Source organism: Pristiophorus japonicus, chromosome 7 (genome assembly GCF_044704955.1).
Source record: "Pristiophorus japonicus isolate sPriJap1 chromosome 7, sPriJap1.hap1, whole genome shotgun sequence".
NCBI lineage: Eukaryota > Metazoa > Chordata > Chondrichthyes > Pristiophoridae > Pristiophorus > Pristiophorus japonicus.
The window spans coordinates 41,293,142-41,312,805 of record NC_091983.1 but is presented as its reverse complement, the minus strand read 5'-3'; the positions used below and the strand labels follow the sequence as shown (position 1 = coordinate 41,312,805).

The window sequence follows — 19,664 nt, the reverse complement described above, 5'->3', positions numbered from 1 at the left end:
CAACAAGGCCATAAATGCAAACGCATCGGCCCGCATACAGAGGTGGGCACTCACGTTAGCTGCCTATGACTACATAATTCGGCACAAACCGGGCACCGAAAACTGCGCCAATGCACTCAGCAGGCTCCCACTAGCCACCACTGAGGGGGCTACCGAGCATGGTGCTGAGATGGTCATGGCTGTTGAAGCTTTCGGAAGCGAAGGCTCGCCCGTGACAGCCCGTCAGATTAAAGTCTGGACAAAGAGAGACCCGCTATTGTCTCTAGTCAAGAAATGTGTCCTGAATGGAGACTGGGCAGCCACATACAGGGCATGCCCTGAGAAATTTAAACCATTTCACAGGCGCAAGGATGAACTCTCGATTCAGGCCGATTGCCTACTGTGGGGAAACCGCGTAGTCATGCCCCAGATGGGCAGAGAGGTGTTCATCAGAGAACTCCACAATGGGCACCCGGGCATTGTCACGATGAAGGCAATTGCCAGGTCACACGTTTGGTGGCCAGGGATAGATGCAGATCTAGAACTTCGTGTTCGCAGGTGCAACACGTGTGCCCAGCTGGGCCATGCGCCCAGGGAAGCCCCCCTTAGCCCCTAGCCATGGCCCGCCAAGCCTTGGTCACGCATCCATGTGGACTATGCAGGTCCTTTCATGGGGAAAATGTTTTTGGTTGTAGTAGACGCCTACTCCAAATGGATCGAGTGTGACATTTTAAATTCAAGCACATCCTCTGCCACGGTCTGCGGGCAATGTTCGCCGCCCACGGGCTACCAGACATCTTGGTCAGCGACAATGGCCCGTGCTTCACAAGCACTGAATTCCAGGACTTCATAGCAGGCAATGGAATTAACCATGTTAGAACGGCACCGTTCAAGCCGGCCTCAAACGGCCAGGCAGAACGAGCAGTGCAGATAATCAAACCGGGGACTCTCAGATTCCAAGGGGGTTCCCTACAAACCCGCTTATCACGCCTCCTGTTGGCCTATAGATCCCGACCACACTCGCTCACAGGGGTTCCACCCGAAGAGCTACTAATGAAAAGGACGCTCAAAACCAGATTATCCCTTACACACCCCACCATGAAAGAAATTGTCGAGAGCAGGCGCCAGTCACAATATCACTACCATGACAGGAATGCGAGGGCGCGATGCATTGATGTAAATGATCCTGTTTTTGTCCTCAACTACGCAGCAGGGCCCAAATGGCTCGCAGGCACTGTGGTTGCCAAAGAGGGAAATAGGATTCTGGTAGTTAAACTTACCAATGGACAAATCTGCCGCAAACATTTGGATCAAACAAAAAGGAGGTTCAGCAACCCCATAGAAGAAGCAGAGGAAGAACACAATATAGAGTTCACTCCACCACAGGTGACCGAACACCGGAACCAAAGGGAGGAGAGCCCAGTCACTGTGGGCAGTCCGGACAGGCCTGAGGCACTGCAAACAGCAGACACTCAGGCCAGCGCCCAACAACTGGAGCCCCAACTCAGGCGCTCTACAAGGGAGGGTAAACCACCAGGGAGACTCAACCTGTGATCCCAATAAGACTTTGGGGGGGGAGGTGATGTCATGTATTCAACCAGCATTGTAACCCATGTATAAACTGACCTAAGTTGTACACCGTGAGAACACTGACCACTAGGTGGGAGACACTCCTAACCTGGACCTTCAGGTATAAAAGGGGAAGCTCCACCCACCTTCATCACTTGAGTGCTAAGGAATAAAGGACAGGTCACAGACTGACCTCTCAAGCATGGGCCTCGTGTGCATTTATACTGTGTAGTAAGGACGTATCAGGTAACCTCACATTTATCCACATTATACTGCATCTGCCATGCATTTGCCCATTCACCTAACCTGTCCAATCACCCTGCAGCCTCTTGGTGTCCTCCTCACAGCTCACACAGCCACTCAGTTTAGTGTCATCCGCAAACTTGGAGATATTATACTCTATTCCTTCATCCAAATCGTTAATGTATATTGTAAATAGCTGGGGTCCCAGCACTGAGCCCTGAGGCACTCCACTAGTCACTGCCTGCCATTCTGAAAAGGACCCGTTTATCCCGACTCTCTGCTTCCTGTCTGCCAACCAGTTCTCTATCCACGCCAGTACATTACCCCCAATACCATGCGCTTTGATTTTGCACACCAATCTCTTGTGCAGGACCTTGTCAAAAGCCTTTTGAAAGTCCAAATACACCACATCCACTGGTTCTCCCTTGTCCACTCTGCTTGTTACATCCTCAAAGAATTCCAGAAGATTCGTCAAGCATGATTTCCCTTTCGTAAATCCATGCTGACTTGGTCCGATCCTGTCAATGCTTTCCAAATGCGCTGCTATTTCATCTTTAATGATTGATTCCAACATTTTCCCCACTACTGATGTCAGGCTAACCGGTCTATAATTACCCGTTTTCTCTCTCCCTCCTTTTTTTTAAAAAGTGGTGTTACATTAGCTACCCTCCAGTCCATAGGAACTGATCCAGAGTTGATAGACTGTTGGAAAATGATCACCAATGAATCCACTATTTCTAGGGCCACTTCCTTAAGTACTCTTGGATGCAGACTATCAGGCCCCGGGGATTTATCGGCTTTTAATCCCATCAATTTCCCTAACACAATTTCCTGCCTAATAAGGATATCTTTCAGTTCTTCCTTCTCACTAGACCCACTGTCCCCTAATACAGTCGGTAGGTTATTTGTATCTTCCTTCGTGAAGACAGAACCGAAGTATTTGTTCAATTGGTCTGCCATTTCTTTGTTCCCCATTATAAATTCACCTGAATCCGACTGCAAGGGACCTACATTTGCCTTTACTAATCTTTTTCTCTTCACATATTTATAGAAGCTTTTGCAATCAGTTTTTATGTTGCCTGCAAGCTTCCTCTCGTACTCTATTTTCCCCCTCTTAATTAAACCCTTAGTCCTCCTCTGTTGAATTCTAAATTTCTCCCAGTCCTCAGGTTTGTTGCTTTTTCTAGCCAATTTTTATGCATCTTCCTTGGCTTTAACACTATCCTTAATTTCCCTTGTTAGCCATGGTTGAGCCACCTTCCCAGTTTTATTTTTACTCCAGACAGGGATGTGCAATTGCTGAAGTTCATCCATGTGATCTTTAAATGTTTGCCATTGCTTATCCACCGTCAACCCTTTAAGTATCCTCTGCCAGTCTATTCTAGCCAATTCATGCCTCATGCCGTCGAAGTTACCTTTCCTTAAGTTCAGGACCCTAGTTTCCAAATTAACTGTGTCACTCTCCATCTTAATAAAGAATTCTACCATATTATGGTCACTCTTCCCCAAGGGGCCTTGCACAACAAGATTGGTAATTAGTCCCTTCTCATTACACATCACCCAGTCTAGGATGGCCAGCTCCCTGGTTGGTTCCTCGACATATTGGTCTAGAAAACCATCCCTAATACACTCCAGGAAATCCTCCTCCACCGCATTGCTACCAGTTAGGTTAGCCCAATCAATATGTAGATTAAAGTCGCCAATGATTACTGCTGTACCTTTATTTCACACATCCCTTATTTCTTGTTTGATGCTGTCCCCAACCTCACTACTACTATTTGGTGGTCTATACACAACTCCCACTAGCGTTTTCTGCCCTTTGGAATTCCGCAGCTCCACCCATACCGATTCCACATCATCCAGGCTAATGTCCATCCTTACAATTGCATTGATTTCCTCTTTAATCAGCAATGCCACCCCGCCTCCTTTTCCTTTCTGTCTATCCTTCCTAAATGCTGAATACACTTGGATGTTGAGTTCCCAGCCTTGGTCACCCTGGAGCCATGTCTCCGTGATGCCAATCACATCGTATCCGTTAACTGCTATCTGCGCAGTTAATTCATCCACCTTATTCCGAATACTCCTTGCATTGAGGCACAGAGCCTTCAGGCTTGTCTTTTTAACACACTTTGCCCCTTTAGAATTTTGCTGTAGTGTGGCCTGTTTTGCTTTTTGCCTTTGGTTTCTCTGCCCTCCACTTTTACTATTCTCCTTTCTATCTTTTGCTTCTGCCCCCATTCTATTTCCCTCTGTCTCCCTGCATAGGTTTCCATCCACCTGCCATATTAGTTTAATTCCTCCCCAACAGCACAAGCAAACACTCCTCCTCGGACATTGGTTCCGATCCTGCCCAGGTGCAGACCGTCCGGTTTGTACTGGTCCCACCTCCTGCAGAACCGGTTCCAATGTCCCAGGAATTTGAATCCCTCCCTTCTGCACCACTTCTCAAGCCACGTATTCAGCTGAGCTATCCTGCGATTCCTACTCTGACTAGCACGTGGCACTGGTAGCAATCCTGAGATTACTACTTTTGAGGTCCTACTTTTTAATTTAACTCCTAGCTCCCTAAATTCGTCTCGTCGGACCTCATCCCATTTTTTTACCTATATCGTTGGTACCTAAATGCACCACGACAACTGGCTGTTCACGCTCCCTTTTCAGAATGCCCTGCACCCGCTCCGAGACATCCTTGACCCTTGCACCAGGGAGGCAACATACCATCCTGTAGTCTCGGTTGCGGCCGCAGAAACGCCTATCTATTCCCCTTACAATTGAATCCCCTATCACTATTGCTCTCCCACTCTTTTTCCTGCCCTCTTGTGCAGCAGAGCCAGCCACGGTATTTGGTTTATGAGATAAGATTAGACCCTCTCAAAGTTTGCGGTGTTGGGACCCCACCCATCAGTGTAATCTCACGAGACAAAACATTCCATTAAAATGTACCAGTAACCAAATCAAGAAGAGATTGTGGTTTGTTTTAGAATTTAATGATCTGTACTGTTAGCAAATAATTTACTATTTCCGAAATATCTGGGTGAAGTAATACTACTGAGATATAAGCAGACTCTCACCAGTTTCTGAGTGTTTTCCACTTGTGTGCACCTCATGGGCCTCTGATCGAGGGAAGGATATTTGTTTACTGATTCTTGACGTGGTTTTTTGGTGAATCTAATTAGAAGAGTGCCAGTGGAGTTGTAAGGATATAAAGAGAATCTTCATGGCTAAACTGATGCCTTCTGAACAATATATTTGCTAGTTAACCAAGATTCTTTGTCTTTCATCCCTTGCACACTGTAGAAACGTTTCTGTTTTGGGTGGTTCCAGAAAATGTCATTTTGTTTTGTCTCACCATATTGGGACAGGTCCCCGGCGACTATCTGCTCCCACTCTGTATTAAAGGCCAGGATTTGTCCTCCTGCCCCAGTACTGAGCGTGTTCTCGAAGATCCCTTTGTTTAACTTCCAGAGCCAGGTTCTATGGTATTTCATGATTTTTAAAAAGATGTACAGGTTTAGTTCTTAACTGCTTAGTTACATATTGATCTATTTGGCCTGTTCCTCTTTTTATCAGTTTCCAATGTGCACACTCAACTGGGGATGCCTCATTCTTACTCCCACTTCAGGACTCAAAGTAATGGAGTACTACACACTAATGCCTTCAGCACATTGAGTCTATAAAGCAATAAAACATACGAGAACCTCTGACAAACTAGTGAGATATTTCTTGCATCAAACGTTATCTCCAGAAAGATAGCTTTTCATATATAAAACAAAACTGTTATATATGCAGACTATAGATATACTCTCTGTGTAGTCACTGTATAGTTGCATAAGACGGAGACTTGTTTATCTGATGTATTATCAATAAGGTTTACACTGTGTATATACCTGCTGGCACCACTAGAGGATGCAATTGGTGGAGACCAGGGTTTCCTGCCCTGGTGGCAGGGGCTGTATAAAAGGGGAGCCATCATGCGACTGCCTCACTCTGGAGTTACGAATAAAGGGCCAAGGTCACTACAGTTTGAGTACAACACATTGCCTCGTGGAGTCATTCATAGGTACATTGTTTCAATTATGTCTGTATTCACCCAGTGCTGTATTTTCCCTCAAGACTTAGCTCAGTACATTGATTTAGATCCAGGGACCCAGCCTGCAAGTTACATAAAGCAGATTTCCTTGGCTTCGTCCAGAGACCCAGATTCCAGTGAAAGGGTGCAATGTAATGGGAGCTGGGCTCTTTAGATACACTTTATTGGTCTCTGCTACTTTTGTGCTTAAGACACTCTTTCAAAAAATAATAATCCTCGAGCACTGTTTTTGGAAAAGGCCCTTAGTTTATCGTTCAGACCCACTAAGCAATGCATTCTGTAGCTTGATAAAGAGAGAAGTGTCCTTGCACTCTGCCAATCCTGGTTGCAGAGGATTATATCAAACGTTTCACCCCACTGGGTTTTGGTTTGCAGATGGATGTGGTGCTAAAATGAATTAAGCTGAAAAAGAATACATTGTACAGAGAGTGAGCATTCAGAATGATCAATATTCAACTACAGTTCAGAACAAACCGTGGTCTCCGGTGGAGGCAATGGGGTCTGCAATTTCTCTAATTTCCCAAACTTTGTAGACTCTGTTTCATGGGGAGAGGATGTCCTGAAGGAAGAGAAAATGGAAGGGGTCGAGAGAAAGGTACTCTGAACAGTACTGGCATTGAGGGTGAACCTAAGAATAGTGTTACAGAAACCAGTGCTGGGTTCACGTGAGTCTATTAACACCAGGTCGCTCAGGGTTTAGATGATGTTTTACCTTGAATTGTAGTATCTCAAGTGGAGCCCTCTAAGTATTGGACCAGCCGCAGTCAAGTCACATTTAACAAGTTTCTCATGTCTATGGACTTTTGGGAAAATGCTACAGGCATGTGGTCTGACATGTGGAGGCTTTTGAGTTCTATCCTTTTGTAAGAGCAGTTGTATAAAACTTATCCAGGCTCAGCAGACCTTCTAGTGCTGGTGTCAGTAGCAGACTCTGCCATAATCCTCCAAGGCATTTCTTGTTTTGGAAAGTTGGTTACCCAAGAGGCTCATCCTGAGACACTTAAAAGTGAGTCTAAATATATAGACATTTCGGGCCCAGGATTTATATGCAAGGAGCCTTCCAAGCATATATGGCTTGTCATTCCGTGCATTTGTTCATCTTGCAGCAACTCCGATATGGTTAGTGGCTAGATCTAGGCAGGCTCTCTTTTCGAGAGCATTTCTTGGCCCTTATTGAGGACTAGATTCAGACTGCGACAACAGGCACCATGCATGGCTTTGACTTGGTAAATATGTCCATGTTTTATGGTGTTTTTTGTGTTGTACAGCCTGGTTATGCCTTTCTACCCTGCCTTGAAAGCTGTAACAGCAATTGATCAACCTGTATTTGATGGAAAATATGTTTTTAGGGGCCCGTTTGAAAGCCCTAAACCTAATTTCCAAAAGGTTAAGGATATGGAAGGCACGGGACAAAGAAGGTGCAGTATGCTGGCTTGTAATCTCGAACAACCTGCCGTTTTATATGGCATCCATAGCCATCATATGGGGTCCAAGGTTCAAACGCCCTATCCCAGATTCTCGTCCAGGGGCTGGGGGCATGAAGGCACTCTAGGATCAGGTCCCTTTAGAACAAGCCATTGTTGACTAGGGTCCTGACTTCCACCACTTCTTTTGCAGCATAGTGGGAGGGGACGATTACCTTTGTTCATGGGTCCTAGAAACTGTCAGCATATGTATCCTCTTCATTTAAATGATGCTGCTCCCCTTTTTTGGGGGATGATACACTCAAACCTTTACAGGACACCCTTGTGATGGAGATATGAGCATCCCAAATAAGAAATCTATTGTGTTTAGGGGCAGATGATAATTTATTCCCATTATTTTATTGTGCCCAAGATATGAGGTAGTCCTTGATCCATTTTGGACTTTTGAAACTACCCAGTTCCAGGAAAACTTCCATTTAACCAGGCATATAATGTCAAATGTGTGCAAAGCAGTGGGTGGCTTGATCTATTTTCCTTGCATTATATTATGGAACATGTGCAATATTTCAGCTGCATTTTAAGCCCAGTTCTATTCAAGTTCATATGTCTAACATTACAGCCTTTCATAAACCTTTATAATCTTAGAAAGTACAGCAAAGAACTGGTAGCATAACGGTTATGTTACTAAAAACCCCAGATGGTTTTTTAACAACAATCCAATTGTTTTATGGTCACCATTACTGATACTAGCTTTTTATTCTAGATTTATTTAATTAACTGAATTTAAATTCCCCAGCTGTCGTGGTGGGATTTGAACTCGCGTCTCTGGATAATTAGCCCAAAGCCCTGGATTACTAGCCCAGTAACATAACCACTATGCTACCGTACTGTGGGAGTGCCTTCACTACACAGACTGCAGTGGTGCATGAAGGCAGCTCACCAGCACCATCTCGAGGACAATTCAGGATGGGCAATAAATGCCGGCCTTGCCAGCGACGGCCACATCCCGTGAATTAATTTTTTTTTAAACAGAAAGAGGCCATTTAGCTGTTCATGCCTTTTGCTAGGACCAGCTCTTCAATTGAAGCTAACTTCTGTAATCCCATTTCCCATCAGCAGTGGCCTGATTCTCAACCCCTTGTGTCTTGGGCTGCACTGGGATCTTAATATAATAAAACTTCAACATTTGAACCTCTTCTAAAGTGCGGTTTGAGGTTTCTTCCTTGAAAGACAGCATTATTAGTGGCTTTAGTTTAAGCCTGAAGGGTGAGCAAGCTGTTGATGTTAGTTGTAGATCCACTTTATTTGATTTGGCATGAGGGCAGAGTAATTCTTTGACTTACCAGAGCCCCAGTTAGTGTGTATGGAAACTAAGACGTATACCACACATTAATGTGAAAGTTAAATTGCTGTTGTGGGTCAGGAGATTGTTCTACCCTCTGTCTCTGCCTCCCCATCAATCAGATGTAGTCCTTGGGGTTTGCTGTCCCCGGCGGGGACAGGAAATCTCAGTCAGGGCAGTGTGGCAGCAGTAGGCCTCATCACTCAAATTTCCCTCCTCCTCCACTGCGAACCTGCTCGATTTCAAGCGGGATGGAGGAGATGAATTCCTCCCATTATATCAAGTATCTAAATGTATTATGTAGATTCAATTCCATTCTTGTCAAAATGCCATCACACAAGACAATGGACCATATTTTATTCATAGAACAGTCTTTTTTTTAAAAAACAGGTAAAAGAGCTGACATACAGTTAAAATGTAAATGATTGCTCATCTACATTTAATTAGTGACTTATCTTCTTATATCGAGCAATACTTGCTCGGGGTAAAGGGGAATTTTTATTGTGAAATATTCCAAGATCATCTGGAGCTTTGGCGAATACAAAGCTGAAATCACGATCATGGTAACAGTTGCTGCCAGGAAAAAAAAGTGGGAATTGGGTTGCGGGATTAAGCCATGTGTAGTAGCTTGAATTGAGCAGCAGAAACACATTACTGCCTGTTATCCCAAATGAAACCTACCCGCCCTATGTGACCACTTTTTGAGTTGTGGTCTTCTAATTGCTCCTGGTCGCTACGAATACAGGTCGAAGGATGTTGCATCATGTAGCAGCCATTAAGAAGCTATTCCATCTCTCATAGGAAGCAGTTGTCTTATGAATCACAATTAGAATTAGCTCCACTCTAAGGAGTATACCATTTAGGAAACTAATGCTCCTTTAAAACTTATATCATCTCACACAGGCTCCCTATTTCCACAGGGTACAAAACAATCAATCAAACCATGTCATTAACAGACAAAATGAATATAAAGATCTAAAAGGAAAATAGGTTGAAAATTTGAGTGATAAAATAATTTGCTAAAATACTACTTTATATGGGGCAATTTTCAAATGACAGCTTCCCCTACATACCATAGCAAATTGTTTGATCTTGATTGGCTTGAGAAATCAAATTTTTTCCCTCAGTAATACATCGGGACTGCTTCCCACTTGATCCCGTGCCACCACTCTACAAAAGACCCAGACCTTGTAATAGCCTGACGAAAGATCAGCTACCTGAAACGTTAACACTCTTTCTCTCTCCACAGATGGGTATTTCCAGCATTTTCTGTTTTTAATACTTGTAATAGCCCCATTCTTTATGACCTGGCCTAAAAGCTCTCTAACCAAAGAAAACAAAAACAAGAACCCCACCAGAAACTGAGGGGGTGGTCGGGAACGATACGGCCAGTTGATGGATGACAAAAAGGCCACAATGTAGGTAATCTTAATTTCTTTGTTACAAAGCTGGCTGCTATTTCCATGCCTATTGCACGCAGATGGCGGCAGTGAATAGGACCTGTTTCTCTTGCTGGTTTCCCTCCTGTCTGCCCCACTTATCACTGGGGCTGCCATGTGGAAGGTGGGTGGTTGCCCTGGGAAGTGGCGGTGGCTCGCTCTCCACTGTAGAGGGAGACGACCTCGTAGCGGCCGTCAGTCCCAAAGGTTTGAGTGCTGAAGGCCCTGGTCTCTAGTTAGGCTTTTGGGTTGGTGGAGGGGAGGTGTGGGCAGCTGGTCTGATGTCTGATTTTCAAATCACTCCTGGCTCTGTAATTCCCACATGCTGCTGCTGCTTCTGGCACTGCAGCGATGTCCCTGTGGCAGCACCATCAGGCTCTGACTGAGATAGGACTGCTGCTGTGAGTCCACTGTGTACAGTAAGGGATTCTCCCCTCACCCCTCCCAGGGAGATGGCCGAGATTGGGGCAGCAAGTCGAAGCTAGATCTCTACTTCCAAAAAGGGAAATCCCAGCAACTGTGTTTTAATGTCATTTAGATATTGGGTATAACTTTTGTGAAAGTTGGTGGACTCCCGGACATAGTCGATGTATTTACTGAGGCATACGAAAGCATGGGCCTCACGCTAAACATCCGTAAGACAAAGTTCCTCCACCAGCCTGTCCTCACCGCACAGCACTGCCCCCCCAGTCATCAAGATCCATGGCGCGGCCCTGGACACCGTGGACCACTTCCCTTATCTCGGGAGCCTCCTATCAACAAGAGCAGGCATTGACAACGAGATCCAACACCGCCTCCAGTGCGCCAATGCAGCCTTCGGCCACCTGAGGGAAAGAGTGTTTGAAGACCAGGCACTCAAAACTGCCACCAAGCTCATGGTCTACAAGGCTGTAGTAATACTCGCCCTCCTGTATGGCTCAGAGACATGGACCATGTACAGTAGACACCTCAAGTTGCTGGAGAAATACCAATGATGTCTCCGCAAGATCCTACAAATCCCCTGGGAGGATAAGCGCACCAACATCAGCATCCTCGTCCAGGCCAACATCCCCAGCATTGAAGCACTGACCATACTGGATCATCTCCGCTGGGCAGGCCACATAGTCCGCATGCCAGACACGAGACTCCCAAAGCAAGTCTTCTTCTTCTTCTTCTTCTCCTTCTCCTTCTCCTTCTCCTTCTTCTCCTCCTTCTTCTTCTTCTCCTTCTTCTCCTTCTCCTTCTCCTTCTCCTTCTCCTTCTCCTTCTCCTGGGTAAGAATTCCATTCAACAATTTTTAAAGTCCCAACAACCACAGTGCTGTTAGGTTATTATTATAGCAAGTTATAATCATAATATTTTTCTGGCAGATGAAATGTTGATGACCTTATAATCCCCTGACTTGTTTTTTTATAATGTGTTTCCACATGTCAGCTAAAAGTCAACTCCCATTGAAAGGTATGTCATCTTTTGTCGAACATGCTTATGGATTGACCGTCATTGAATACAGTGACTAATAAATATCAAACCGTGTTTTCCAAAGTGTTTGTAATTGTGCAAATCACACGTTGATACACGGACATAAATTATGATCCTGATTTGTATTGTGCCCTGTCATTGTAACAGGGTTTCAATGAATATGCAGTGGTTTGGGGGAAGATCACTAGTTTTCCTGGGAAACATTCTTATCTGCAGTATATTTTGTCACCAGATTGATATTACTGGGAATATGATTGCTCTAAAAGGATTAATTGTGACAACCTCCTAATTTGCTTTGTTTTAAAAATGTTGTTAATGTGACATCTGCATAATACTTCCAGCTACACTGCACGCCCATTCAAATATTAAACAACCTATCTGCAGTCCATTCTTCACATCGTTTTTGTTGCAGCCTAATCTAGGGCAATGTTCATCACTGGCATCATGTACATGCCTGTGATTAAAACATACCTTCGAAAAGGTTGCAGCTGCTGAATCAGTGTTGTTCCCTTGAGGAAATCTAGCTGAGGTGGGAACAGATTTTTATGATTCAAATCCTCTGAGTCATTGCGTATAAAGTACTGCTTTGAATAAATCTGCCGTTACATGTTGAATGCACTGAGATTGTGCAAATAGTTTTTGTCTTTAATTGGTTCCTTGTGCTTCTTTCCATTTCTCCCTGATGGAGCAACAATGCTCTTTAATTAGAGGCTGGATTATAAACGGCTAATATTTTACCTGTCACCTGGACCAAAATCTCTTCAGAGGCACATAATGCCTGTAAGTCCTAAATATCTTAAAAAATATTTACAGTTCAGTTTTTCTTAAAGTTACTCTCTTAGAGTGAACTACTAAAGATTTGTCTTGTACTTCTACTCGAGGTCATTTGGTTTTATCAAGACTGCAGCACAGAAACTGGCCAATCGGCCCAATTGGTCTATCCTGCCGTTTTATGCTCCACATGAGCCTCTGCCCACTCCTCTTCACCTCCCCCTATCAACAAATTCTTTTATTTTCCTCCCTCATCAACTTATCTAGCTTTCCCTTCAATGCATCTATGCTATTCGCCTCAATTACTCCCTGTGGTAGCCAGTTCCACACTCTCTACGTACAGAAGTTTCTCCTGAATTCCCTATTGGATTTATTCGTGGCCATCTTATATTTATGACCTCTAGTTTTGGACTTCTTCACAAGTGAAAATATTTTCTTTATGTTTACCCTATCAAACCCTTTCATTATCTTAAAGAGCTCTGCCAGGCCACTCCTCTGCCTCTTTTCTAGAGAAAGGAGCTTCAGCCTGTTCAGTCTTTCCTGATCGTTGTATCTCTCAGTTCTGTTTTCTTCCTTGTGAATTTTTTTGCACTTTCAACATTGCCTCTATATCTTTTTTATACTATGGTGACCAGAACTCTACACAGTACGCTAAGTGTGGTCTAACCAAGATCCAATACATAACCTCCGCTTTTCAATTCTATCCCTCTAGAAATGGACCCAAGCGCTTGATTTCCATTTTTTTTATGGCCTTATTAACCTGCGCCACTACCTTTAGTGATTTGTGTATCTGTATCCCTCGATCTCTTTGCTCTTCCATCCCATTCGAATTCTTATTTATCCAAGCAGTACGTGGCCTCGTTATTCTTTCTACCGAAATGCACCACCTTGCACCTATCTATATTGAAATTAATTTGCCAATTAAACACTCGTTCTGGAAGTTTATTAATGTCTTCTTGTACGTTGTCACGTTCTTTTTATTAACTACACCCCTCCAACTTGGTGTGGTAATAGTCTTGAATGGGTCCAATAGACAGACAAATAGCGATTAATCCCACCAATTATACAATGTAACCTGTCTAAACCTGTGATAATCATTTAAAATTTTTAGGTATCTATAGCCCCAAGGCTATAGTAAAATTAGCATTAGACTAGTTTAGTAAATGCTTAGTAATGGGGGTTGAAGAAGTAACTTTTGTGTGCAATATTGGCAGTTATACTTAATTGTTGTCAATGGGCCTGCAATTGTAGTCGGAGGCTTCCCGCGAGCGGATGCCTCCGACTTGAAAAGAATCTACGTATTTACCTGATGGTTCCGGAGGTTCGGACACTTGTGCTCCTGGGCCTCTATGCATAGGCCTGCGTAGAGGCCCATGTATCCCAGGGGCACATGCGGTTCTCGAGCACCCCTGGGATCACGTGGGCTGGACCAACGAATGAAAGATTATGGGAATTCTGTATGCACATTTTAGATACGTTTTAAAAAACATCACATATTTAAAATTAATCAAAATGGCATTTAATTATTTAAAACAAATATTTAATTTTTTGAAAAATAAATTTACATATTTGAAAGGATCTAAAATAAACTTATCTTATTTCACAGGTTTTTAAATGTATAAATTATTGAATGTATTTTTCTACCCTTTTTAAATATCTTGTATTGGTAAAAGCAGGCCAGGCATTCACTGGGCAGAAGGTAGGAAATAGCCCAACACTCCGCCTGCGGAGGTCCTTTTCCCGGGGATGTGTGCAATCTGTCAAGAGAATGCTTGGCAGATCGCAATTTCTGGGTGTTGGCACGTGCACTTCGCTTGCCTAAACTCGGAACTTGTACGGCTCCTACGGGCGCCTGCACACCTCGTATGCACCCATAAGGGTAGAAAATTACTGTCCAATATAGTACTGAATACTATGTATTGTAGTCTGCTGTGAATTTGACAGTTTATCATTGTCAATAAATGGAGTAATTGAGCATCTAATGATGTTTGGGGCTTGCAATTGTCACATTTTATTTGCTTTGGACTCTTGATAATTTAGCATGAGAGCAACAGAGATCCGGTAGGAATTGAATCTTTTGGATGCAGTACTGCATAAATTCATTGCAGAATAGTCTGTGTACAGCTCATCGTTTCTTTTAAGGTCTTTTAAGTGATCACAGCACTACACAATGGTGGCTTGACTACTGAGGTGTCCATTGAGCTTGTGTTTTGTTTTCAGCTTCTCCAAGTGCAGTACTGGATACTTAAATTTTTCTTTAAATTGCGCTTCCAAGTGCTGTTTGAATTATGTTGGCTTTGAGAGGAATAGTACTCACTTCATTAACTGAGAAGTGGAGTTTTCCATGACCTGCACTGAATATTTTCTCATTATTAGATTCAGGTTATTGCTGTACCTGAAGTTGAATGTGATATTTCATGCACCAGTAAAGGTGACTTTATAACTTGTCAGTGAAGTTGCAATTTACGTAGAATTATATAGAATATACAGCACAAACAGGCCATTCAGCCCAACCAATCCATGCCAGCACATATGCTCCACTCGAGCCTCCTCCCATCCTTCCTCATCTAAATCTATCAGCATAACCCTCTCTTCCCTTCTCCCTCATATGCTTATCTAGCTTCCCCTTAAATGCATCTATACTGTTCGCCTCAACTACTTCCTGTGGTAGCGAGTTCCACATTCTCACCACTCTCTAGGTTTAAAAAAAAGTTTCTTCTGAATTACGTATTTGATTTTTTGGTGACTATCTTATCTTGATGGCCTCAAGTTTTGCTCTTCCCCACAAATGGAAACAGTCTTTCTGTATCTACTCGATCAAAACTTTTCATAATTTTAAAGATCTCTATTAGATCACCCCTGAGCCTTCTCTTTTAAAGAGAAAGGAGACCCAGGCTTTTCATCCTTTCCCGATAGGTATAACTTCCCAACTCTGGTATTGTCCTTGTAAATCTTCTCTGCACTCTCTCCAGTGCCTCGACATCCTTTTTATAATATGATGACCAGAACTGTACACAGTACTCCAAATGTGGTCTAACCAAGGTTCGATACAAGTTTAGCATTACTTCTCTACTTTTCAATTCTATCCTTCTAGAAATAAACACTAGTGCTTGGTTTGCTTTTGTTATGGCCTTATTGACCTGCGTCGCAACCTTTATTGATTTGTATAATTGTACTCCCAGTTCCCTTTGCTTCTCTGCCCCATTTAGATTCTTATTTTTCTAAATATTTGACCTCTATTTTCTTACCAAAATGTAATAATTCACACTTATCTATGTTGAAATTAATTTGGCAATCATATGCCCATTCTGCAAGTTTATTAACATCTTGTAATTTGTTGCAGTCCTCCTCAGTGTTGACCATCACTCCCAATTTTGGTGTCATTGCAAATTTAGAAATTGTGTTTTTGATTCCAAAGTCTAAATCATTAATACAAGTTATGAACAGTGATCTTTGTGGGATTCAACTTCCCACCTTCTGCCCATACTCTGCTTTCTGTCTTGTAGCCAGCTACCTGTCCATTCTACCACTTGTCCCCTGCCTCCGCATGCTCTGACCTTATTCATTAGTCTATTATGTGGTACCTTATCAAAGGCTTTTATTTAATCCTTAACTCATGAAAAAAAACATTGTTTGCCAACAGTTCATATACTTCAGAAATCCACAATGTGACAGTTCCTGACTGAAGGAAGTCATCAGTGTCTCAGAGTGTGGCAGAGATAGAAGTAGAAAGAACTTGCATTTATATAGCACCTTTCATGACTTTAGAACGTCCCAAAGCTTTATAGCCAATGAGGTACTTTGCAGTGTAGTCACTGTTGTAACTTTGGAAATGTGGCAGCCAGTGTGTGCACAGCAAGGTCCCACAAACAGCAATGTGATAATGACCAGATAAACCATTTTAGTGATGTTGGCTGAGGGATAAATATTGGCAGGGTAACTCCCCTGCCCTTCTTCAAATAGTGTCATGGGATCTTTATGTCCACCCGAGGGGGCAGACAGGGCCTCGCTTTAGCGTCTCATCTGAAAGCTGGCTTCAGACAGTCCAGCACTCCCTCAGCACTACATTGGAGTGTCACCTAGATTTTGTGCTCAAGTCTCTGGAATTTGACTTGAACCTACAACCTTCTAACATGTGGTAATCCAGTGCACTGCAGACGAGTAAATTGGCAATTCTTTTAAAGGATTCTCATGATTGGTGGATCCTTGTTTCTGCTGGCAGGTGTTTCAGAGGTGAGCACTTGTCATTAATCGTGCTTACTTCACTTTTCTATGGCTCTGTACTGGGTGGGTCGGAGGATAGCAACTGAATGATTCAGACTATCAAAAGACCAAGGATGCCAACACCCTTGCCCCACCCCAATAGACTACACTGTCACAAAAGGCCACCACTCGCTAGACTCTCGGACTCCACCCCCAGCCCATGACAGCAACTCGAGCATCCTGCCCATGAAGCCATTGATGCAGCTGCCTTTAACCCATTCAATAACCCGAGTCCGAGTCTCAAACTATTTCTATCGGCTGCCCGAGTCCCCCCTCGTAGTTGTAGTGACAAGCAGAAGTTAGGTAAAAAGGGAATTATGAAAAAAGAATAGAAGAATACAGAGCGGGAGATGAAATGAAGACACACAGAGATCCTTGAAAGTTAAGATTGAGTGAGTGACAAAGAAGGAAGTGACAGCTAAAATAATTTTCTGGGGAGTAGCCTTTCCCATTGTTCCCAATGGTTGAGTCTCCTGTCTGTCATTCGACTTAATCCTGTTAGTAGAGGAAGCTTAGGAGTTTAGTTCATGGACCATTCAGATAATTGGGAGACTGGGCATGGGACTGTGAGGTTAAATAGGCACAAGGGGTGTCAGGAGAGGAACCATCCAGAGTCCATGGGTAAGTGTATAGATAATTTTAGTTCAATTTTGCAAATGGTTTGTAAATATCTTAAAATATGTAATTTTATCTGCAGGTATTAGGGTTCATGCACAACTAAGATGGCTGCTCAAAATATGTGGGGTGGGGGGAGGGGGGGAAATTGAGCCATTTGTTTGGGTTTGAGGTGTGTTGTGGTTTGCCAGTTGTTGATGGCTTTATTTGTGAAGGAAACTGATTTTTGATTGGTTTTCATTTAGTCAGTGGGATATTTGAGCCAAACTACACTTAAGTGGTTGTTATGAAACGAGGGGTATCTATTGGATTCAAGATTTTTAATTGTATAAATAGATATATTTCACGAATTGTCTAGGCTTGTTACCGCTGACTGATTTGTCACCTTATTCATGCAAATTAACACCTTCTCCACATTATGGCCCCAAGTTTCCACATGATTTGCTCCTGATTTTTAGGAGCAACTGGTGTAGAACGGAGTATCTTCGAAATCGGAATTCTCCACATTTAGTTTTCTGCAGTTCTAGTCAGGTAGAACAGTTTCACTTTGGAATTGAATTTTTTTTTCAAAAGGGGATGTGTCCAGCCACTGACGCCTGATTTGAAAGTTTCCACAGTGAAAACGTACTCCAAACTAACTTAGAATGGAGCAAGTGAAGATTTTTGTACGCTTGAAAAAACCTTGGTACACTTTAAAAAATCAGGCGCAGGTTACAAATTAGGCGTCGGGAACGAGGTGGGGGGGAGGGGAAGGGAAGTCATTAAATTCTACAATCAATCCTTAGTTATACTTATACAAATATTATACAAATAAATCCAACCTGAATAAAAATTTATAAGCAAAGAAAATATTAAATAAACCATGTTCCTACCTGTGTGAAAGTGCTTCAGGCAGGCCTTTCAGGCAGCGGTGTGATGTCGGTCTCGACGGCAGCGGCAGGCAGCAAGCAGCCTTGGTGCTTGAGGCAGGCCTTCATTCCCTGCGAAGATGCAGCACCCGGACGGACTTGAGGCCATTCGGCCATGGGATTGCAGCAGCGTCAGTGGCTGGTTGGGAGCAGCAGCAGCCTTCGAGCTGTGAGGGGGACTGACTGAGGCCATTTGGACAGGGAGAGGTAGCCACATCGACATGTTTATATTTAAATTTGCAGAATGGGTGCACCACATATTATGCAATGGTTTGCTTCCTCATGCAAGAAATTCTTTGTTCTTGGTGGAAGTTGATCCATTGCAAAGTTGAATTGGCACTTTTATTTCTCCAAACACACAATCCTTAATTTGCAGGCACCGGTTCTGCAAGTTTAGCAGTGAAAAGCTGAACTCACTGATTTCAGGTGATTTATTCAGCAGTGCTACTAAAAGCACTCCCTCACACACAGAAATATCAAGAAAATTAAAATGCAAGTCTAAGAAACAAATCTTCACTTTTTCTGCAGCACTTTTAAAAATGGCCGAGTGCCAATGTTTACTTCAGACTGCGCGTGCGCGAACGCTCCAACGTGCACGCGCAGGGTTGCTGGCACCAAGAAGTCCCATTTAAATTGTACCCGCCCCCTCCTACTTACAAAATCGGCGCGAGTGGTAGGCTCCGTCCCCTGTGCGCCGCGCCAAGCAGACATCGAGCTCCAAGGAGCTCGAGAATACCGCGTTTTTTTTCAGGCGCCGTTTTTGGCGCGAAAAACAGGCGCCCAGCTCTGAGGGGCGCCTTTTTCACCGCGTGCGGAAACTTGAGGCCAAAGACAGAGGCAAAGTCATTGGAATATAAGTGTTGAATTCTTGTTTTGTGAAACTTTGAGCCAAGATCTTTTCTTCATTTAAAAAAAAATCCCACCATGACTAATTATATTCACTATTTATACAGGGGAATGAATTCTATCAAGAGATGTGCTGCACACTCCGATAAGAACGTGTCCTAGGTGGATCCAAGCAGTATGGATCAGGATGAGTTCCCACCCCCACCTCCTGAAGGTAAAAACTATGCTATTCTTTAAGCTGCACCCTACGTGCAAACTGCTTTAATGTGATGAAATCTGCAGTGGTAACTTAATGCTTCTGAGTGACCAATTACACAATAGATGATACTGAGCCTAAATGGAGGTGGTGAATTTTCACATATTTCAGAAATGCACAAGTCTTGGGCATTTCTAACATTTTTTAAATGCCATGGTTACATTGTGTGATGTTTTTATGAAATTACTTTCATTCCTATGTCACACGATAATTACGTGCGGGGAAGCCCGTTCGGCCCACTTAAATCCATCTATCCAGAGAGATTATCATGTTCCCGCCCCACACCCACCGCATTGTTACATCAAATTGTTTCTTAAATGATTCTAGAGTTATTGCCTCCTCTACTCTATATCTGGAAGTTTAGTCCACATATCCCAGTACAGGTTGAATCTCCCTTATCCGGAACCCTCGAGACCTGGCCTGTTCCGAATGAGGGATATTTCCAGATAAGAGGAGGTCAC

General features: G+C 43.4%; 1 protein-coding gene across 2 annotated transcripts in view; it reads left to right on the top strand.

Moving 5' to 3' along the window:
* Positions 1–19,664, top strand: part of arhgef10 (Rho guanine nucleotide exchange factor (GEF) 10) — a 423,195-nt gene that overhangs the window by 36,312 nt on the left and 367,219 nt on the right. For both annotated transcript variants that reach the window (XM_070884917.1, XM_070884916.1), the window contains exon 2: positions 19,055–19,161. In XM_070884917.1, the coding sequence (XP_070741018.1) occupies positions 19,125–19,161 (37 nt within the window). In that variant the 5' untranslated portion in view covers positions 19,055–19,124. The remainder of the gene's footprint in view (positions 1–19,054; positions 19,162–19,664) is intronic.